This window comes from Tribolium castaneum, chromosome 8 (assembly GCF_031307605.1).
Source record: "Tribolium castaneum strain GA2 chromosome 8, icTriCast1.1, whole genome shotgun sequence".
In the NCBI taxonomy this organism is placed as follows: Eukaryota; Metazoa; Arthropoda; class Insecta; order Coleoptera; family Tenebrionidae; genus Tribolium; species Tribolium castaneum.
Window position 1 is genome coordinate 17,446,468 of NC_087401.1, and position 17,327 is coordinate 17,463,794.

At 34.3% G+C, this 17,327-nt stretch overlaps 7 protein-coding genes across 11 annotated transcripts; 2 read left to right on the forward strand and 5 right to left on the reverse strand.

Moving 5' to 3' along the window:
* Nucleotides 1–295: 295 nt before the first annotated feature.
* Gr88 (gustatory receptor) lies at nt 296–7,972 on the reverse strand. 3 transcript variants are annotated; one of them, XM_064358173.1, is made up of 4 exons: nt 5,264–7,972; nt 641–702; nt 518–594; nt 296–467 (listed from the first exon to the last, which is right to left on the reverse strand). In XM_064358173.1, the coding sequence occupies exon 1, from the start codon at nt 7,970–7,972 to the stop codon at nt 6,998–7,000; it is 975 nt and encodes a 324-aa protein (XP_064214243.1). In that variant the 3' UTR covers nt 296–467; nt 518–594; nt 641–702; nt 5,264–6,997. The 3 variants fall into 3 exon arrangements, with proteins under 3 accessions (XP_064214243.1, XP_064214244.1, NP_001137598.1); XM_064358174.1 differs by having other exon boundaries at nt 5,260–7,972; NM_001144126.1 differs by lacking the exons at nt 296–467; nt 518–594; nt 641–702 and having other exon boundaries at nt 6,998–7,972.
* Nucleotides 6,408–6,923, reverse strand: LOC103313321 (vasorin). The gene has a single exon (XM_008196313.1). The coding sequence runs from the start codon at nt 6,921–6,923 to the stop codon at nt 6,408–6,410; it is 516 nt and encodes a 171-aa protein (XP_008194535.1).
* Nucleotides 7,973–9,484: 1,512 nt separating the features above from the next.
* Nucleotides 9,485–10,855, reverse strand: LOC103313301 (zinc finger matrin-type protein 3). 2 transcript variants are annotated; one of them, XM_008196255.3, is made up of 5 exons: nt 10,696–10,855; nt 10,409–10,633; nt 10,021–10,357; nt 9,921–9,971; nt 9,485–9,863 (listed from the first exon to the last, which is right to left on the reverse strand). In XM_008196255.3, exons 1-5 carry the CDS (start codon nt 10,727–10,729, stop codon nt 9,506–9,508), a joined length of 1,005 nt encoding a protein of 334 aa, XP_008194477.1. In that variant the 5' UTR covers nt 10,730–10,855; the 3' UTR covers nt 9,485–9,505. The 2 variants fall into 2 exon arrangements, with proteins under 2 accessions (XP_008194477.1, XP_008194475.1); XM_008196253.3 differs by having other exon boundaries at nt 9,485–9,872; nt 10,696–10,854.
* Nucleotides 10,856–11,010: 155 nt separating this feature from the next.
* On the reverse strand, nt 11,011–14,503 carry P5CDh1 (delta-1-Pyrroline-5-carboxylate dehydrogenase 1). Its single transcript, XM_964315.4, has 7 exons — nt 14,361–14,503; nt 13,854–14,061; nt 13,190–13,630; nt 12,946–13,133; nt 11,637–12,227; nt 11,465–11,583; nt 11,011–11,417 (listed from the first exon to the last, which is right to left on the reverse strand). The coding sequence occupies exons 1-7, from the start codon at nt 14,402–14,404 to the stop codon at nt 11,302–11,304; spliced, it is 1,707 nt and encodes a 568-aa protein (XP_969408.1). The 5' UTR covers nt 14,405–14,503; the 3' UTR covers nt 11,011–11,301.
* Nucleotides 14,504–14,712: 209 nt separating this feature from the next.
* LOC100142004 (uncharacterized protein) lies at nt 14,713–15,530 on the forward strand. 2 transcript variants are annotated; one of them, XM_001811849.4, is made up of 3 exons: nt 14,713–14,853; nt 14,900–15,171; nt 15,220–15,530. In XM_001811849.4, exons 1-3 carry the CDS (start codon nt 14,724–14,726, stop codon nt 15,409–15,411), a joined length of 594 nt encoding a protein of 197 aa, XP_001811901.2. In that variant the 5' UTR covers nt 14,713–14,723; the 3' UTR covers nt 15,412–15,530. The 2 variants fall into 2 exon arrangements, with proteins under 2 accessions (XP_001811901.2, XP_008194474.1); XM_008196252.3 differs by having other exon boundaries at nt 14,900–15,000.
* LOC103313320 (uncharacterized) lies at nt 15,431–16,132 on the forward strand. The gene is made up of 3 exons (XM_008196312.3): nt 15,431–15,565; nt 15,607–15,711; nt 15,773–16,132. The coding sequence occupies exons 1-3, from the start codon at nt 15,526–15,528 to the stop codon at nt 16,036–16,038; spliced, it is 411 nt and encodes a 136-aa protein (XP_008194534.1). The 5' UTR covers nt 15,431–15,525; the 3' UTR covers nt 16,039–16,132.
* On the reverse strand, nt 16,036–17,302 carry Mob3 (MOB kinase activator 3). Its single transcript, XM_964101.4, has 4 exons — nt 17,147–17,302; nt 16,951–17,101; nt 16,360–16,703; nt 16,036–16,315 (listed from the first exon to the last, which is right to left on the reverse strand). The coding sequence occupies exons 1-4, from the start codon at nt 17,186–17,188 to the stop codon at nt 16,196–16,198; spliced, it is 657 nt and encodes a 218-aa protein (XP_969194.1). The 5' UTR covers nt 17,189–17,302; the 3' UTR covers nt 16,036–16,195.
* Nucleotides 17,303–17,327: the final 25 nt, after the last annotated feature.

Genomic DNA, 17,327 nt, shown 5'->3' on the forward strand with positions numbered 1-17,327 from the left:
TTCGCGCGAGTTTTTAAATTAGACACGTTTCAAACACGTATCCGCGCGATTTTTTAAATTTAATTACCGATTTCATGCGATTTTTTAGGTTGGCAACGTGTTTTAAACACGTGCCCGCGCGAGTTTTTAAATTTAGTCACGCTTTAAACGCGTGTTCGCGCCATTTTTTAAATTTAATTACCGATTTCGTGCGATTTTTTAAAACACTTAAATTGTACATCATTTTTCCACTTACCTTTTTCTTCTATATGCCTATAATTTATTGAACTTTTATTTGCCCCCCTAATAAAAGACACATTTCTCTAGCGTTTATTCATAAAACATAAACAATCACACAAATATATAACAATGTTCAATAATAATTATTGCCAGTTAAAAAAAAATAATTTTTGAAGATCCAGACGAAGAACGTCTTTGAAGTCCTCCGGATCCCGCAGGCCGGCCGCAACCAGTCCATAAAGCAATCCCTAATAAATAAACATATAATAAATGCATAAAAAGTAAGTTAAAAACTTACAACACAGACACCAGCTTTTGAGCTTTCAAAATTCGTAACTCCAAGCGGAAATTGCAATGGTTAGCACATTTGACGACCTAAGACGATTGTTAATTTTACTTTAACAACTTTAAATTTACTCACTGTTTATTCGTGTTGGGCGAGCAACAGTACGACCCTTGCTTCAAAACATGTGATAAAAATTTCTAACAAACAAAGAAATTATTTATGATTAATAAAAATAAAAATAATAAGAGCTGCATTTACAATCGTCGGATAAATTTATTTATTTATGAAAAAAAAATTGTAACAATTATTGATATTGCACGATACCACGATTAACACACTTAACCGAAATTTATACGAGAATTGTAAAAGCTGCTCTTGAAGGGATTGAGACTATTTATCAATTAAAAAAAAAAATTTGATAAAGTGTCAAAAAATCCCCCTATGATGGTTAAAATTATATTATATATTGAAAAAACAAATAAACCGAATCTAAGATTAATGTTAAATAAAAACAAATAAAACAAAAATATTTTCTGTACCCAAAATTACAAACCCAAAACCTCGGTTAATAAAAAAATAATATACTAAAGGCCGGTTTATATAAGTCTAAAATTAGGGTACCAATCAATTTGATCATGTGATCAATCTAAAGTTTGACTGCAATTAGGTTAATAATGTAAATCGACCTTTATTATATTATAAAAAAAGTTAGAGTTAATTTAAATTAAATTTTTAATTTGCTTCGGAATTGTAACGTTTCAAAACTTCCCACTTAAATGTAAATGTAAAGGAAAGTATGTACTTATAACAGCATAAATAAGAGACTCGAGCTTTACATTAAAAAAAAATCCGCTACTGAAATCAGCCACCAAATTCATTAAATTAACAAAAAAATATTGACAAAAAATCGCTTAAAGTGGAAATAAATGAGAAAGCAATTGCTGACTGTGATTATGTGACACCGTTAAAAAAAACAAAGAGAAAAAACTATAAACGCGCATTACCCATAAAATATTTTATTCTCAGTCCAAATAATTCTTGCTGGTGCCATAATCGGCTAAATGGGCCAGTTGGTGATTTTAAATTGACCCACAATGAAGCATCGAAAGCAATGGTCTCGTGGCACAGTGCAGACACCACCAGGAAAAGGAAACAGTGTGATGATTATAATAAAAGACGGGAATGCCACTCAAACTCATGGCAAACAGGAAAAAAGCAGAGGCGGACGCGATGAAATTCACTGATCTAATTATGATTCTTGGGCTACCTAAGCAATTCTCTTAAATAAACAGGCAATGATTAATTTCCTTTTGCGACCATTTTTATTTTTTTTTATATTTTTTATTTTTTTTATATTTTTTATTTTTTTATTTTTTTTTATTTTTTTTTATTTTTTTTATTTTTTTTTATTTTTTTTATTTTTTTTATTTTTTTGTATTTATTTTTGTATTTTTTGTGAATTTATTTTAAATGAATGCAAAGCCATCCTAGAAAATGCCTGTATTTAGTGTACTATTTTATGCTCGTAGCATCTCCTCTACATATCTAGGATATGTATTTGCACGACAACTAATACCGTTTATAGGTATGTGTCTATCGAGGAGCATCAGCACGACTAACACACTCAAATTAATGAGATCGAGTCTTTATTCGATTTTACTACGAGCTTAGTACACCATTGATACATTAACAAATCTAGGGGTTTGCTATTTTTTTTTTTTTGATCAATTTTAATAAAATTTAGTCATAGGAAAATAATCAGTGCCCACTTATTCAAGAGAATCATACTAACCCACTTTTAAGAAATCATAATTAGATCAGTCAATTCCATCGAATCCAATTTTTTTTATTATTTCCTCCACTTTTTCCCTAACATGCCATGAGTTGGAGCGACATTCACTTATGTCTTCTATTATAACCATCAGATAGTTTCCTTTTCCCAATGGTTCAGCACCATGCTACGAGACCATTTGTTTTCGATGCGACAATGTGAATTAATTCAAAATCCCCGGTTGGCCCAGTAGGCGATGATGACGCAAGCAATAAATTACTTGGAGTGAGGAAAATATCTCATAAGTAAAATTGCATTCATAGCTTTTTCTTCAATGTATTGGAAACAAATTTAATTGACTGACTGCAGTCAGTCAGCATCAGCGGTTACATCTATTACCATTTGAAGCGATATGACGGAGAAGGAAAAGAAAAAAAAAGCAAGAGAAGGCGCGGTAAAAATTATGAATTTTGTTGGCTACTTTCGGTAGTGGTAATTTATTTTTTTTTTATCAAAACACGTGAACTTGAAAACGCAGTACACATACTTCCCTTTTTTATTAAAGGTGTGCTTATCAATACGTACTTGTAGCAAATCGCAAAACGATTTAAATTTAAAAAATTAATTAAAAAGAAAAAATAATAATTGCAATAAATAAATTGAAATCGTTAAGCACACCTTTATTAATAAAACCATACTAATACGTTTATGTAGCATCAAAGACTCATTTCAAAATTATTTATTGGTACAGAACGTCTCAAAATGAGGGTGGAAATTTATAAAATTTATGTCAAGCCAATGATGCTACAGAAACACCCAAAAGATTCTACTTTCGGTTCACTTTCATAAAAAAAAACATTGGCATTGGCTTTTATATGTGAGTTGTCATAGTAACCGATTAGTCATTTACATCACAACAGTTTTTATCAAAGTGAACCGAAAATTCAAATTCTAATTCTCGAGTTAAATTAATTCGTTTTCATTTTAATTTGTTTAAATTTTAAATTAAACTGATTCGCGCTTCGAATCGAATTGAAAACGAAAACAAATTATTCTTTAAGTCGGAATTAAAATTTAAATCGTTTGATCAACTGAATCGTAAACGTAAAACGAGACAAAATAAAATAATTTTGAATTAAATTCTGTCAACCGGCCCTTGATTGCAATTAAATTATTTCGAGTACGTGCATAAATTTGATTTAAATTCAAAATTAAAATTTAATAAATAAATAAAACCGGCCGCTAAATTGAATGCATTCAAGTTCGAGGTTAATTTGTTTCGTTTCAAAATTAAAGTTCGTTTTCATTTGAAATTGTTTAAATTTAAAAATACACGGATTCGCGAATTGAATTGAAAACGAAAAGAAATTATTCTTTAATTGGGAATTTAAAAAATTTAAATCGTTTACTGTAAACCGGCCCTTGATTGCAATTAAATTATTTCGAGTACGTTCATAAATTTGATTTAAATTCAAAATTAAAATTTAATAAATAAATCAATCCGGCCGAGAGGTGCATTCAAGTTCAAGGTTAATTTGTTTCGTATCAAAATTAAAGTTCGTTTTCATTTGAAATTGTTTAAATTTAAAAATACACGGATTCGCGAATTGAATTGAAAACAAAAAGAAATTATTCTTTAATTGGGAATTTAAAAAATTTAAATCGTTTACTGTAAACCGGCCCGTGATTGCTATTAAATTATTTCGAGTACGTGCATAAATTTGATTTAAATTAAAAATTAAAATTTAATAAATAAATCAAACCGGCCGCTAAATTGAATGCATTCAAGTTCGATGTTAATTTGTTTAGTTTCGAAATTAAAGTTTAATTCGAGTCTCAATTGAATAAAAGTGTACGGCACGGCACAGAATCACTTTAATTAATTCGTGTCGCGGTCGCAGTTTAATAATTTATTTAATAATTTAACAAACAGACGCACACGCACAAATTACTCTTTATTTCGGAATTAAAATTTAAATTCGTTTGTTGTAAACCGGCCCTTGATTGCTATTAAATTATTTCGAATAAATTTGTTTCAAATTGAAAATAAAAATTTAATAAATAAATTAAACCGGCCGTGAGGTGCATTCAAGTTCGAGGTTAATTTGTTTCGTTTCAAAATTAAAGTTCGTTTTCATTTGAAATTGTTTAAATTTAAAAATACACGGACTCGCGAATTGAATTGAAAACGAAAAGAAATTATTCTTTAATTCGGAATTTGAAAAATTTAAATCGTTTACCGTAAACCGGCCCTTGATTGCAATTAAATTATTTCGAGTACTTGAATAAATTTGATTTGAATTCTGAATTAAAATTTAATAAATAAATAAAACCGGCCGCTAAATTGAATGCATTCAAGTTCGATGTTAATTTGTTTAGTTTCGGAATTAAAGTTTAATTCGCGCCCCAATTTAATAAAAGTGATTATCACTTTAATTAATTCGTGTCGCGGTCGCGGTTTAAAAATTTATTTAATAATTTAACAAACAGACGCACACGCACAAATTACTCTTTATTTCGGAATTAAAACTTAAATTCGTTTACTGTAAACCGGCCCTTGATTGTTATAAAATTATTTCGAATAAATTTGTTTCAAATTGGAAATAAAAATTTAATAAATAAATTAAACCGGTCGCTAAATTGAATGCATTCAAGTTCGGGGTTAATTTGTTTCGTTTCAAAATTAAAGTTCGTTTTCATTTTAATTTATTTAAATTTAAAAATACACGGACTCGCGCTTCGAATTAAATTGAAAACGAAAAGAAATTATTCTTTGAGTCGGAATTAAAATTTAAATCCTTTACTGTAAACCGGCCCGTGATTGCAATTAAATTATTTCGAGTACGTGCATAAATTCGACTTAAATTGAAAATTAACAAATAAATCAAACCGGCCGCTAAATTGACTGTATTCAAGTTTGAGGTTAATTTGTCTCGTTTCGAAATTAAAGTTTAATTCGCGCCCCAATTTAATAAAAGTGTACTTGCGGTTAAACGGTCCCGTGTTGTGCGATTTTCTCCAAAATTTCACTTCACAGCACAGCACAGCACAGCACAGCACAGCATCACTTCGATTAATTCGCGTTTAACAATTTATTTAACAATTTAACGAACAAAATGCACGCACGACACACACACGTCCGACCGCTTCGACCGCCGCCCGAAAACTGCCGCTGTCATGCAACCGCTGACGTACCCTGCTGACGTAGGCCCGATAAATTTGCACCGTATACGAGGGCACCCCAAAAAGTGTTCCGCCCGCCACCCAATTTTAACCATTTTAAAAATTAAAAATTATATTTTTTCACACAGCCCACTCACACGTGATTACACTGCGTGTAACAAAGGGGTTGACAATATAAAAAATGTTCCAGAAACCGCCTTTTCACCCCAAATCCTGAATTTCAATGACCTTTAGGTCTGCCCCGGTATTGAAAAATCAATAATCAGGTGACAAGTGACAGTTTAGTGGAAACCAAGTCTGCCAACATACATGATACGAGGGCGGCCCGAAAATTATCATTCCCGCCATTAAATTTAATCGAAATTAAATTAATAAATTATATTTCTATCGCCGTCTAACACGTGGACACTCTCGGTGTAGTTGAGAATTGAAAAATTGTCCGGCAAGCCACTTATTCACCTAAAAGTCTGGGTTTCAATCATATTTAAAACTGCCCTCGTATTTTACGGTAACATTCGTGACGTATTTAGTGGAAATCAAGCGCGCCAACACTAAATCATTGTATACGAGGGTGGTTTGAAATTATATACGAGGGTCGGTTATTGTGTATTTAGATAAAACTTACCAGTTGTGACAAAATTAATTCGTCAATTTGTAAATAAATAGATTTGTCACCTTTTAAGCAATTTTGCACAAGTTTAAAGCTAAAACATAATTAAAATACGCTACAACTAACTTTAATTTATGAATATTAAGTAATTATTTGCAATTATTCAATATTTTAAGCCACACAATAAAAATGCTTATCTCTGACTCAACACTTGAACGACTCGTTTACAGGTTTCTGTAACAATGCATCCGCCAAATATAAAAATGAAACCATTTGTTAGGTTTTAGAAAAAAAACTAGTTTTGTTTTCAGTTTATTTTTATTTCACTACTTGATTAATTATTCAGCCGCTCCGATCGGATTATCACTCAGGAACAAATTCTTCAAATTGGGCAAAAACTTTCTCTTCTCCTCCAAATCATCCCTTAACTGATTTCCCTCCAAATGCAACGTCTCCAACCTTTCTAATCCCTGAAACGCATCACCGGACAATTCCCTGATCTGGTTAAAACTCAAATCCAATTCTTGCAAATTGTTCATGTTGCGAAACGCACCAGGGATTATATTCCTAATCCCCAAGCCTTTCAAAACCAACTTTCGCACATATTTCATGTTAAGAAGCGACGAATAATTGGAAATTGTTGGTATTTCCGAATCAACGATAGTCACTTCTTGCGGATAATTTGTTTCAACGAAATACAAACTATCAATGACCAAATTCGACGGAACATTTTTACAGTAATGTTGTGCCAAAATAATATCAGGCTTGAATTTTTGGCGGTGGTTTATCGTATTACACTCAAGGGTAAAACCCCCAGAAACGAACAACACAATCAACAAAATTAAACAAATCATCACAGTTATTTGATCGGAACTGAATTATTGGCAAACAAATTCGTGTTTTTCGGTCAGGGGTCAGTGTATCACGCTTATCGTTCTTTATCGAACTGGACCATAACGATTAGAAGGGTACTAACTGTGTTCAAAATACTAAAAATCGTGGACTTTTTCACGTGGAAAAAACCGCCGGCTGTAAACTTGGGAAAATTCAAAACAAGGGTTTTTAAATCGAATTTATGTCTCAACTTTTGTGCATTTTTCACGACTTTTGACGCTTCGCTACGCACACAATCACACATAATGATTAAAGTGCAATTAAAGAGGAAAATTAGCGAAACTAGCGAAATGTTTGAGATGAGAAACGGCTCAAATTTTGATTTTTCGAACCGGAAAAAAAATAAATCGTCGATGTAATTGACGAAATGTAGAGTCGAGTACGATATTATTAAAAGGAAAGAAATCCCGAAAATGTCATTAAAATCGTCGACTGTATTTTTTAACTCACAAGCCAAACTTTCGATTTTTGAAACGAGATAGAAAAACTCATCGGACGTTATCACCTTGTAATTGGCCAAAAGTCGGTGCATTTGGCGATACTTTGACTTGATCGTGTCCAAAATTAGATAAATCATGAAACCGTATAAAAATTGGCTGTAAATTTCGATGTCAATTATCACGATTTCGAGCACAGATTTCAATAGAATGATGCGAGTGAAGGCATAATTCGACATTAAAATAATCACCCAAAAAAACACATTCACAAAAATAAAGATTAAATAGTGGCGCAGTTTCGGCTCATTGTCACACTCAAACTGTTGGAAAAAATCGCTTCGACTGAACAAAATCGTCCAAAAATTGAAGAAGTAAGCAATAAAGTCCATCAAAACACTCACAACGAGCTTGATGTAAGTGTAGGATTTGAGATAAGGTCGATCAATGCTGGACAGAATGACCAAAAGAGTCAAAGTTGTGAGTAACAGGAACGAGTAAATTTTGTTACTTTTTGGGCCAATTCCTAAAATTTTGAGGGCGTCGTGAGTCAGTTTCAATAGTTGGGAACTCATTTCGACAATAAACAGTTGTGTTCGAATTATGGAATTGTTCAAATATTTGTTTGTAGAAGAATAATATTAATCATAGAAATGTGCGCTTGTTGATTGAAAAATGCACTAAAATGTTAGGCATAAATATTGATTAAGTCCAAAAGCTCACTTAATCTTGTGTTATTCTAAACTTGAAATTCAGTGATTTAGAAAAATTTCGACAAAAAATGACCAAAATAATTAATTTGTGTTTTCAAGCGGCTTCTAATTTTTTGCAAAAAAACACAATTCAAAGAAGAAAAAAATCTTTATTTAATCCTGAAATTGCGCAACCACCATCAAAAACGCCACAACCGTGTCCAAAACTTTCAAAATAGTCGATTTATCCAAAATAAAAAAATCAGCAGCTGTTATCTTAACTTGAGCATCCCTTATCAAAGCAACAAAATCCCCCAACTTGTTCTTATCACGTTCGAAGCTCTTGTTCATTTCAAAGGTAATTAAGCGAATTTTGTTCTGTTCTTCCATCACCCGTCCACACAAATAAATCACAAACAAGGCCGGAACTAGTTGAGTTAATTGCATTAAAAGTGCAAGAGAGACAAGCTGAGCTGTATCTTTGTAGTAGAAAATATCGCTCAAATCTTGCACAGATTGCATTTGAACAAACACAAGAACTAGAAAAATGGGGACGCCAAAAGTTCGATTGAAAAAAAATAGCGTTGTTTTCTGAACGGTCATGCCATGAGCGACCGTTTCGTATCGATTTTGCCATAATTGTGCTTTCAAACGTTGATATCGTGACAAAATCATTAATAATAAAGTGGAGTGGAAACAATTATACAAAAATTGACAATAATTCTCGATGAAACTTAAAGTATAGCGATGCCAAAAATCTTCATATTGTTGTCTCCAGTAATAAACGGCATAACAAAGAGTTAAAACATAGAGCACATTTATGACGAAAAGCAACAAATAGTAGAGATTTTTACGTATTTTTCGTCCTTTTAACAGTTTCAAATTGGCCAAAAATTCACTCCAGTACTTTTTCTTCCAAAAATTGTAAGCCAAAATTTGGTAAACATTAGAAATAAAATACGATAAGTCAGTTCCAATGTAAACGAGTCGAGAAATTGGACTTTCATCTTGATAAAAAATGCGCCTTTTGAATGAGTAAACAACACCAACTGTGTAAATCAATACGATGGAAATTGGCCACAATTTGCCTGAAAATTTATTAGCCACTGTGAAATAAATTTCCAACACTTCTAAATCCATTGCATGCAACACTAACAATAAACAAGGCACGTGAAGTTGGTGAAAAATTATTAATTCAACTAATAAAAAAAATCCTTGTTTCTAATTTAATTTTTGTATTTTTAATTTTTTTTTAGGTATTTGTATTCTTGCACAAATAAAGATTTAAACAACTAACTTGGTCATTTTTTGTTCAAAATAACTAAATTAACTGAATAACTGAATTTTTCACATAATTTTCAAATTTTCAACACAATTTTCTAAAAAAACACAGTATTTCATACATACACAAAACTTTTACGCCTTCTTTTGACTCGCCTTCTTCAAATGATTCTTGCTGTGTAAATGCTGCTTGAATTGAACTTCGGAATTACTCGAGCAATTACACGTCTGACAGTAGTACTGTCCTGAGGGGGTCCTATAAACAGAACAATCTCCCGCATCTGCCGTTAAGACACTCGTCAAAATGCTATCATGGGGGCTCCCAACTGGAACCCCCTCCATAGCTTGTTGTTTCAACTTTTTGCGGTGCTTCTGCCCGTTATAGTGACTCTCTAACTGCTCCTGACACGTCGTTGTAATATTGCACAACTCGCACCGGAACCCCACGGACTCCACTGGGTGAAAATCGGCCCCAAAACCATCACTGTTACCACTACTACAACTATTAATTTTTTGGAATGGAAAGACAGTCGGGGTTTCCCCGACTCACCTTTTGCGTGTTTTCCCCTTCGCCGAAGGCGCTTTCATTCCCAAAGTGACCCTAAAAAACTCAAATACCAAACACGAAATTACAGAAACCTGTAATTTACTTGCGATGGTTTTTTCCCAAATAATGAGACTCTGCGTGCAATTTCCCCGTAAGGGGTAAATCACACACGTCACAGTAGTAATACAAGGGGTTGCCATCATCCGAATCGCCCCCTGGGGCCACCTTGGCCCGCTTATGCAACGGTTCCCCAGTCCGTTCCGAATAATCAATCAAAAATTTGCGAATTTTTTTCTCATGGTTCTTCGACTTGTAATGTAACTTGGCCACAAGGTTACTGCTAAGTTGGGCCGAGCATAATTTGCAATACAACGGTTGGAAAAGAGAGGTTAAGTCGCGCGGAAGCGTCTCATCAAAACAATCCGGAATTGTCTCTTTTACTGCCAAAAAGTACGCCAACAATTGCCAGAAAACACGCAAAATGTACTTACAAACATGATTCTGGTACGTTTTTGGCCGTTCACATTCGCGTTTTTGCAAGGATTGCAAAATTAGGTTACGAGCTGCCTCCACCTCAATGGGCGCTATCACAGGCGGTTGGGGCTCCACCATGTAGTTATAGTATGAGTTTTCCATTACTTGAGCCACCACGGGGGCGCTCTCGTCCAAATTTAATTTCCGTTTTGGTATTTTAAAGTTTTTTTCCAGCTCTTTCGCTGTCATTAGTTGAGGTTAGGTTTATAGTTTAAGAGCGCTAGGGAGTCTTTAGGGTACTTACACGGGATATATTCACCGTCTTCGCTCGTTTGCATTGCGAATTTATTCGATTTAAACACTGGAGAACACTTAATTATTGATTTAAAAAAATTCGACAGGCAACACACAATACACCTCGTACGGTGTGTTGCCTACATAATTGATCAAACCAATAACTAAATTTCTTTTTATCAGTCGATATTCAGTAGTTATCAGACGCGTGTAATAACAACACGGTAAGACCGCTCCTCTTATTATTTTTGCACGTGCTAGCGATTGCTGCACCAATAATTAACGGTTGGTAACAGTGCGTGTGAAAAGAGTAAAAACCCCCAACTTTTAACAAACAAAAAGCATTTATTGCTACTTTACAACTCCAAGTTCCCTTCATACAATTACACAATGTACACTACTTATACAAATGACAAGAAAGTGAATTATGATACACATTTATTACATTTTTCCGTTCATAACAGTTACAATAATTACATTAATATTGTCGAGTTTCCTTATACAACTTCTAACACATTTTTTTCCTAAACGTTGAGTTTTTAACTCAAACCTAATCGATAAAAACGAAACAAAAAATCAGATTCCAACAATATAAAATTTTTGATAAAAACAAAAATTATTGGTTCATGTAGGGATACGAAATCTCAGTAAGCGGGACAAATGTCTCTTTGACAGCTTGAGGATTACCCCATCGGAGCACATAGTGCGGCCCACCGGCCTTATCATTGGTTCCTGTAATCACGTGATAAAAAATACTGGCGTATGATTGGTTCACGTACCTGATAAACGCGCCCCTCCAAACGGTTGTTGCCCAACTACACTACCAGTTGATTTATCATTGACGTAAAAGTTACCAGCTGTCATTTTTAAATCTTCGATTGCTTTCTTCAACCAATTCCTAGCAAACGCATAATTTTAGTGACAGTTCGTTACACTCTAATCTCAACTTACTCATCCTGTGCGAACACAGCGCCAGTCAACGCAAACTGTGTCGAGTTCCCAACTAGTTCTACAGTTTCCTGTAGTTGACTGTCTTTGTAAACATAAATGGTCAAAACAGGGCCGAAAATCTCCTCAACCATTATCTTATCTTTCGGATCTTTCGTTACCACAATCGTCGGTTCGATGAAATAACCCGTACTGTCATCGCATTTCCCCCCTCCGATAATTTCCAAATTGGGGGAATTCCTCGCATGATCAATGTAACCTTTGATACGTTTGAATGCTTTATCGTCGATGACAGCCGAAGTAAAACTTTCGTAATCAGTCGGATCGCCAATTTTCAATTTGGCGCGTTCGGCCAATAAGCCTTCTTTGATCTTTGGCCATAATGATTCGGGGACGTACATGCGTGAACAAGCACTGCATTTTTGACCGCAAAATTCAAAAGCACTACGAATTGTGCCGTTAACTACAGTTGTCACATCGGCGCTTGGATGGACGAAATGATAGTTTTTACCGCCACATTCACCAATCAAACGAGGAAAATTGATGTATTTGTTGATATTTTGGCCGACTTGGGTCCAAAGACGGGTGAACGTACTAGAAAACGAAGGAAAATCTCGTTTTCGAAGAGTGGCATACATCATTTTTTTTAATCTTTCTTTATTTTTATATTACAGGAAACTGTATTTTTTTATTATTTTTTATTTGCCCGAAATTGTAATTTCGTTTCTTCCACGGAATTATATTTAAAATCTTTTTGCACTTTGTTTCATAGTAAATTAAATGTGACAAAAACTCGCGAAAAATCATTTTAATAAATTTAATATGAAAATTTTACAAAAAATTCAAATGAGAATTACAAATATAATTAAATTGTAATTATAATCACAATTCTAGAGAGTTAGGAAACATTCATTTGTTAATTTGGAATTACAGGTAACCGTAATTTTGCCAAAAATTGTCTTTTTTTAATAACATTATAAAAGTAAATATTCGGTTATTATATCCGGAATATTCAAAATCATCTTGTATAATTAATATTATAGAAAAATGTAATTACAATTTTTTTTAAATACAATTTGGAGGCTTTTTTAATAATTCTGCAAAGTCTCTTTTGTTGATTTTATCTTCACTTGTTTCCTATTTCTACCACATCGATAATTTTTTAATAAAAATTATTTTTTTATTTTGTTTTTTAATTTCTTTTTTCTCTCTCTGTTAATGTTTCTGTGATTGGCAATACTTTGCCAAATTTACGGATCGCAAAAAAATGACAGAAAACTGTAATTATTCATCTTTTTTTTTTCATACTTACGGAACACTTCCGGTAAAATTAATCCCGGCTAGATATTTCGATGCAGTGATTGTATCACCAAAAACAGGTCCGTCCGCAGGTACAAAATTCACAACACCTGGGGGAACCCCCGCCTCTCTACAAATCTTGAAAATAACCCAATTCGATAACAGGGCCGTATCGCTTGGTTTCCACAAAATTGCATTACCCTTAAAACAATAAATTTACCTCGCTCCCCCTTTTAATAAATTAAAGAAACACCCACCATCAAAGCAGGCGTATACGCCAAATTCCCACCAATGGCGGTAAAATTAAACGGTGAAACGGCTGCAATAAAGCCATCAATTCCACGATAACGCATTGAATTTTTCGTAACTTTCGGATTTTCGGAAATCGGTTGATATTTGGTGGCTTCTTTAAGAAAATATGCATTTAAACGGAAAAAATCAATTAATTCAGCGGCTGAATCAATTTCAGCTTGAATAACAGTCTTGGCTTGACCAAGCATTGTTGCAGCGTTGAGAGTTTGACGATATTCGTTGGCCATAAGAGATGCAGCTTTTTCCCAAATTTTTAAACGGTCAGGAATCGGTGTTCGGTCCCATTTTTTTTGTGTCTCAACAGCCGTATCGATCGCTTTATTCAGGAGATCTTTATTGGCATAGTAGAATTTCGCCAATTTTTTCTTATGGTTGTGAGGGCAAACCTACGCAAACAGTTTCAAGCTAGAAGTTTTTTTTTTTTTTTTTCTAATAAGAATATGTTTGTTGCCGGAACCGGAACCCAGAGCGAGTCCAAGTCCAGATTTTCACCATTCGATAGATAATTAAACGTAAAATTTTGTGGTTTTTTATTTTTGTCGTACGATTTTTAGTTTCCGAAAAAAACGCAATTTTCGTCCTCGAACGTAATCGACTAGCAATGCCTACCTGATACCTGACATCGTCAGTTTTGAATTCTTTATCACCGATCACAATCGGTACTTCTTCGGTCGTTGCGGCTGTTTTTTTCAGCGCCTCCTCTAACTCTTTACGCTCTTTTGAACCCTTCAAATATTGCAAAACGGGCTCATTTTTCACGCCAAAATCACTGATTTTTACTTCGGGTACAACCGAACCCAAACATCGCACACCGACTCTGTAATAACATAAAAATAAACAGATGGATGTGCCTTCACGGCCGACTAAATTTAAATCGAGTGGGCCGTGAAGGTGAACATAAAAAAAGCGCATCGTTGCCCCCTAAATGCTACGCCACTGGAATGAATATCGATTTTAGCCCAAGAGAGTGGAAATTTCCATAGGTCGTGCCCCCACAAATACAAATCAGACACAGATAAGCCCTATTTATGATTTTTTCGGCTTGTTTGTGAACGTAACTCGGTTAAAATCGTCGAAAATACGATAAGAGATTATCGACAAAATTTATTGACTGACCTTTGGAAACTCGTCGAGATTGTTTGTTTACACGCCGATAACATTCTGTCGGTTGCTTTCCAAACGTTGCACTTTTCTCACACGGGGAAAATTTTCAAGAGGGAAATTCAACAAAACGAACCAACTTTGACGTTCACCATTTGACACACTGGCGTACGTCAAAATTTACGTAACAGGGTTTAGGTTGGCACTCGACTTGGCTTTTTTAATTAATTATAGCGACAACAAGGTGCTAAATTTAGCAAATTTACATTCAAGTGGCGGAAAACGACACAAACCCCACCAATTAGCAATTTTTTCGATGAAAATAAAACCGGCAAAATAACAGTTGGCAACACTGTCCCCAGTAAAATTCGAGGTTAGATGACCTCCGGAAAAATGCGAGAAAAACTCAAAAAATCGCTAGTTTTGGCCAACAATTTAGCCGACGCAACTTACAAAAAACTCCTCGAAAATTGTTTTGTCACCTTGACTGGTTTTCCAGAACCTCACAGTAACATAACCCCAAAGACAAACCACATATTTATACATTTTTTCAGACATTTCAACCCTTTACAACTCCAAACCCGACCAAATTAATGAATTATATGCAGCTTTATTGGCCCTAACTGCAAATTTGATCCAAACCGGACAAAATAAGGTAAATACGAGCCAATTTTTAAACGAATGTCACTTCAGTGCGAGCAAAACGGCCCTATTTTTGGATTTTTACGAAAAAAATCGCTGCGAAATCGAAGTCAATCTTATCAATATTGGAAATCACTTGCCTCATGTTACGGACATTACGTGGAAAATTGATTACATAATTAAGGTGTGTTTGTTAATTTTTTGTTTTTTTAATTTTGATGGATTGTTTTAGTCGAGTTATTTGGACAGTAGTCAAGGCCCGCTCTTCAGAATTGGATTACAGACGGAAAAATATGATTGTGAAAATGAGGGCAAAAAAATTGATTTTATTCAATTCACTTGTGATAGTCAGGAATTACAGGATTTGGTTAATAAACTCAAAGACGCTGTGAGGCATTGCCAAAGAATCGGAAGTGAACATTAAGTGATTACTTTATCATTCCTTTTTATTGAAATTTATTTGATTATTATGTAAATGTGGACTAGTTGATAATTATTTGTATAAAAGGCTTTACATACACCTTAAATAAATCTAAAAATGTATTTGTTTGTTTTATTTTGTGCTTTTATCGCGTCAGGTAAGCTAAAAATTTGACAAATGGCATAACCTTAAATAAAGGGGCTTTCTGCGCCCCCTTTGAAGACGTAACCGAGGCAACAATGAGCGAAGAAAACAACACACAACCTGAAATTTTATTACAAGAGGAAGACAATGCTGAAACAAGTATAACTCAAATTTTTAAATTTGCAATTATACGAGGGTCACTCGATTTGTGTTGTTCCAGCAAACGGGAAAAATCCTATACAGGAGTGGTTCGAAAATTTGGGCAAAAATATGTCGACCAATACGCAAAACACGATGAATAACATAAATAATTGGTTTACACAATTGGCACAAAATAATAATGGTGGGCAAAATTTACCCACTATGTATATGGGTTCGTTCCAATTGGTCAAAATGCCCATGCCTCAAATTAGCGACGTTGTTAAAGGAATGGGAGATTTGGCGACGGTGGTTCAAACTTTGAATAAATTGGGTGGAAAAAAATAGTTTTTCTTTGGTTGTTTATTGACTTAGTCGATTAATACTGAACTACAATATATAAATATGGCCGATTAGTATAATAAAACAGTCCCCGAGTAAACGACTGGCCTTAATTAATTAATTAAAAAAACCCTGATTATAAATTAATCACGTGACACTTAAGCTAATCTTTGCAAATTCGAGAAGCCATGACAGCCAATGGCTCCAACTCCTTCTGACTCACTAGATCAAATTCAGTGACGAAATAATAAAAATGTTTGTAGCACGTATTGACGTGTGCCTCCTAAAAAAACCGGTTACAACCGACCAAATGTCACCCAAACTTACCGCAGAAATGGCGACGATGTTTTGAAAATGGTGGATGTAAACATGTACAAAAACTCTATGCAACCGTGCCAGAATTTTACTACAATGTTTATCGAAATGTTTGGGAAATGGCAGATCAGAAGTGCACGGAAATAACGCCTGATTGTTGATTTGCATCTCAATCCAGTCCATTAAATGACTGATATATTCTTTGGCGGGAAGTGGTGTTGGTTTTTTATATTTATCACCATCGGCCCACAAATACTCGAATCGGGGACCCCCCGACATTGTCGGACACGACTGTTCGGTACAATAGTCCGAAATCGTGCCATAAATCAAGTTAATTCGGTTGAAAAAATCCACAACTACAATAATTATGAAACAACCCTCGTATCATTACATCTCACTAACACAAATCGGCCACCGCTAGCAATATAAGCAATGGCGTAAGCCATCCAAATTGGATGATCTGACGCTTCTGAGGTTTATCAAAGCCAACTGAATGCAAATCGCAAACAAACTGACTATAAAATGCAAACAAAAGCTAAACCAACTCCTCTAGAAGCAACTGCGATCATCTTTTTTGCGTTAGTTGCGTTGTTATTTAATTACCATGAACAGCAATCCAATCGTTTAAATCCTCGCCTTCGGGGAGTTTTACCGCTGATCTGAGATTAATCCCAGAATTGAGGCTCGCACAGGCTTGTTTGTGTAAACTGTACCGAATGGTACCGTGAGTGAATTTCTTTTTGGGCCTAAAAGTCTAACCAAGGGAATGACACTAACAAAACATGACGTAACAACTCACTTTGCCCTTTTGGAAGAAGTCAAAGAAACCGTTTAGAGCCATTTCGTTCAATAAATACGATTTTTGTTTTTGGAAAAATTATAGGTTAGACAACAACTGTCAAATTTATGACTATGGCGCCACCTGATGGCCATTTTTCCGCTCAATTTTGCCATTTTTGCGCTCTTTTATAAGAATCGAG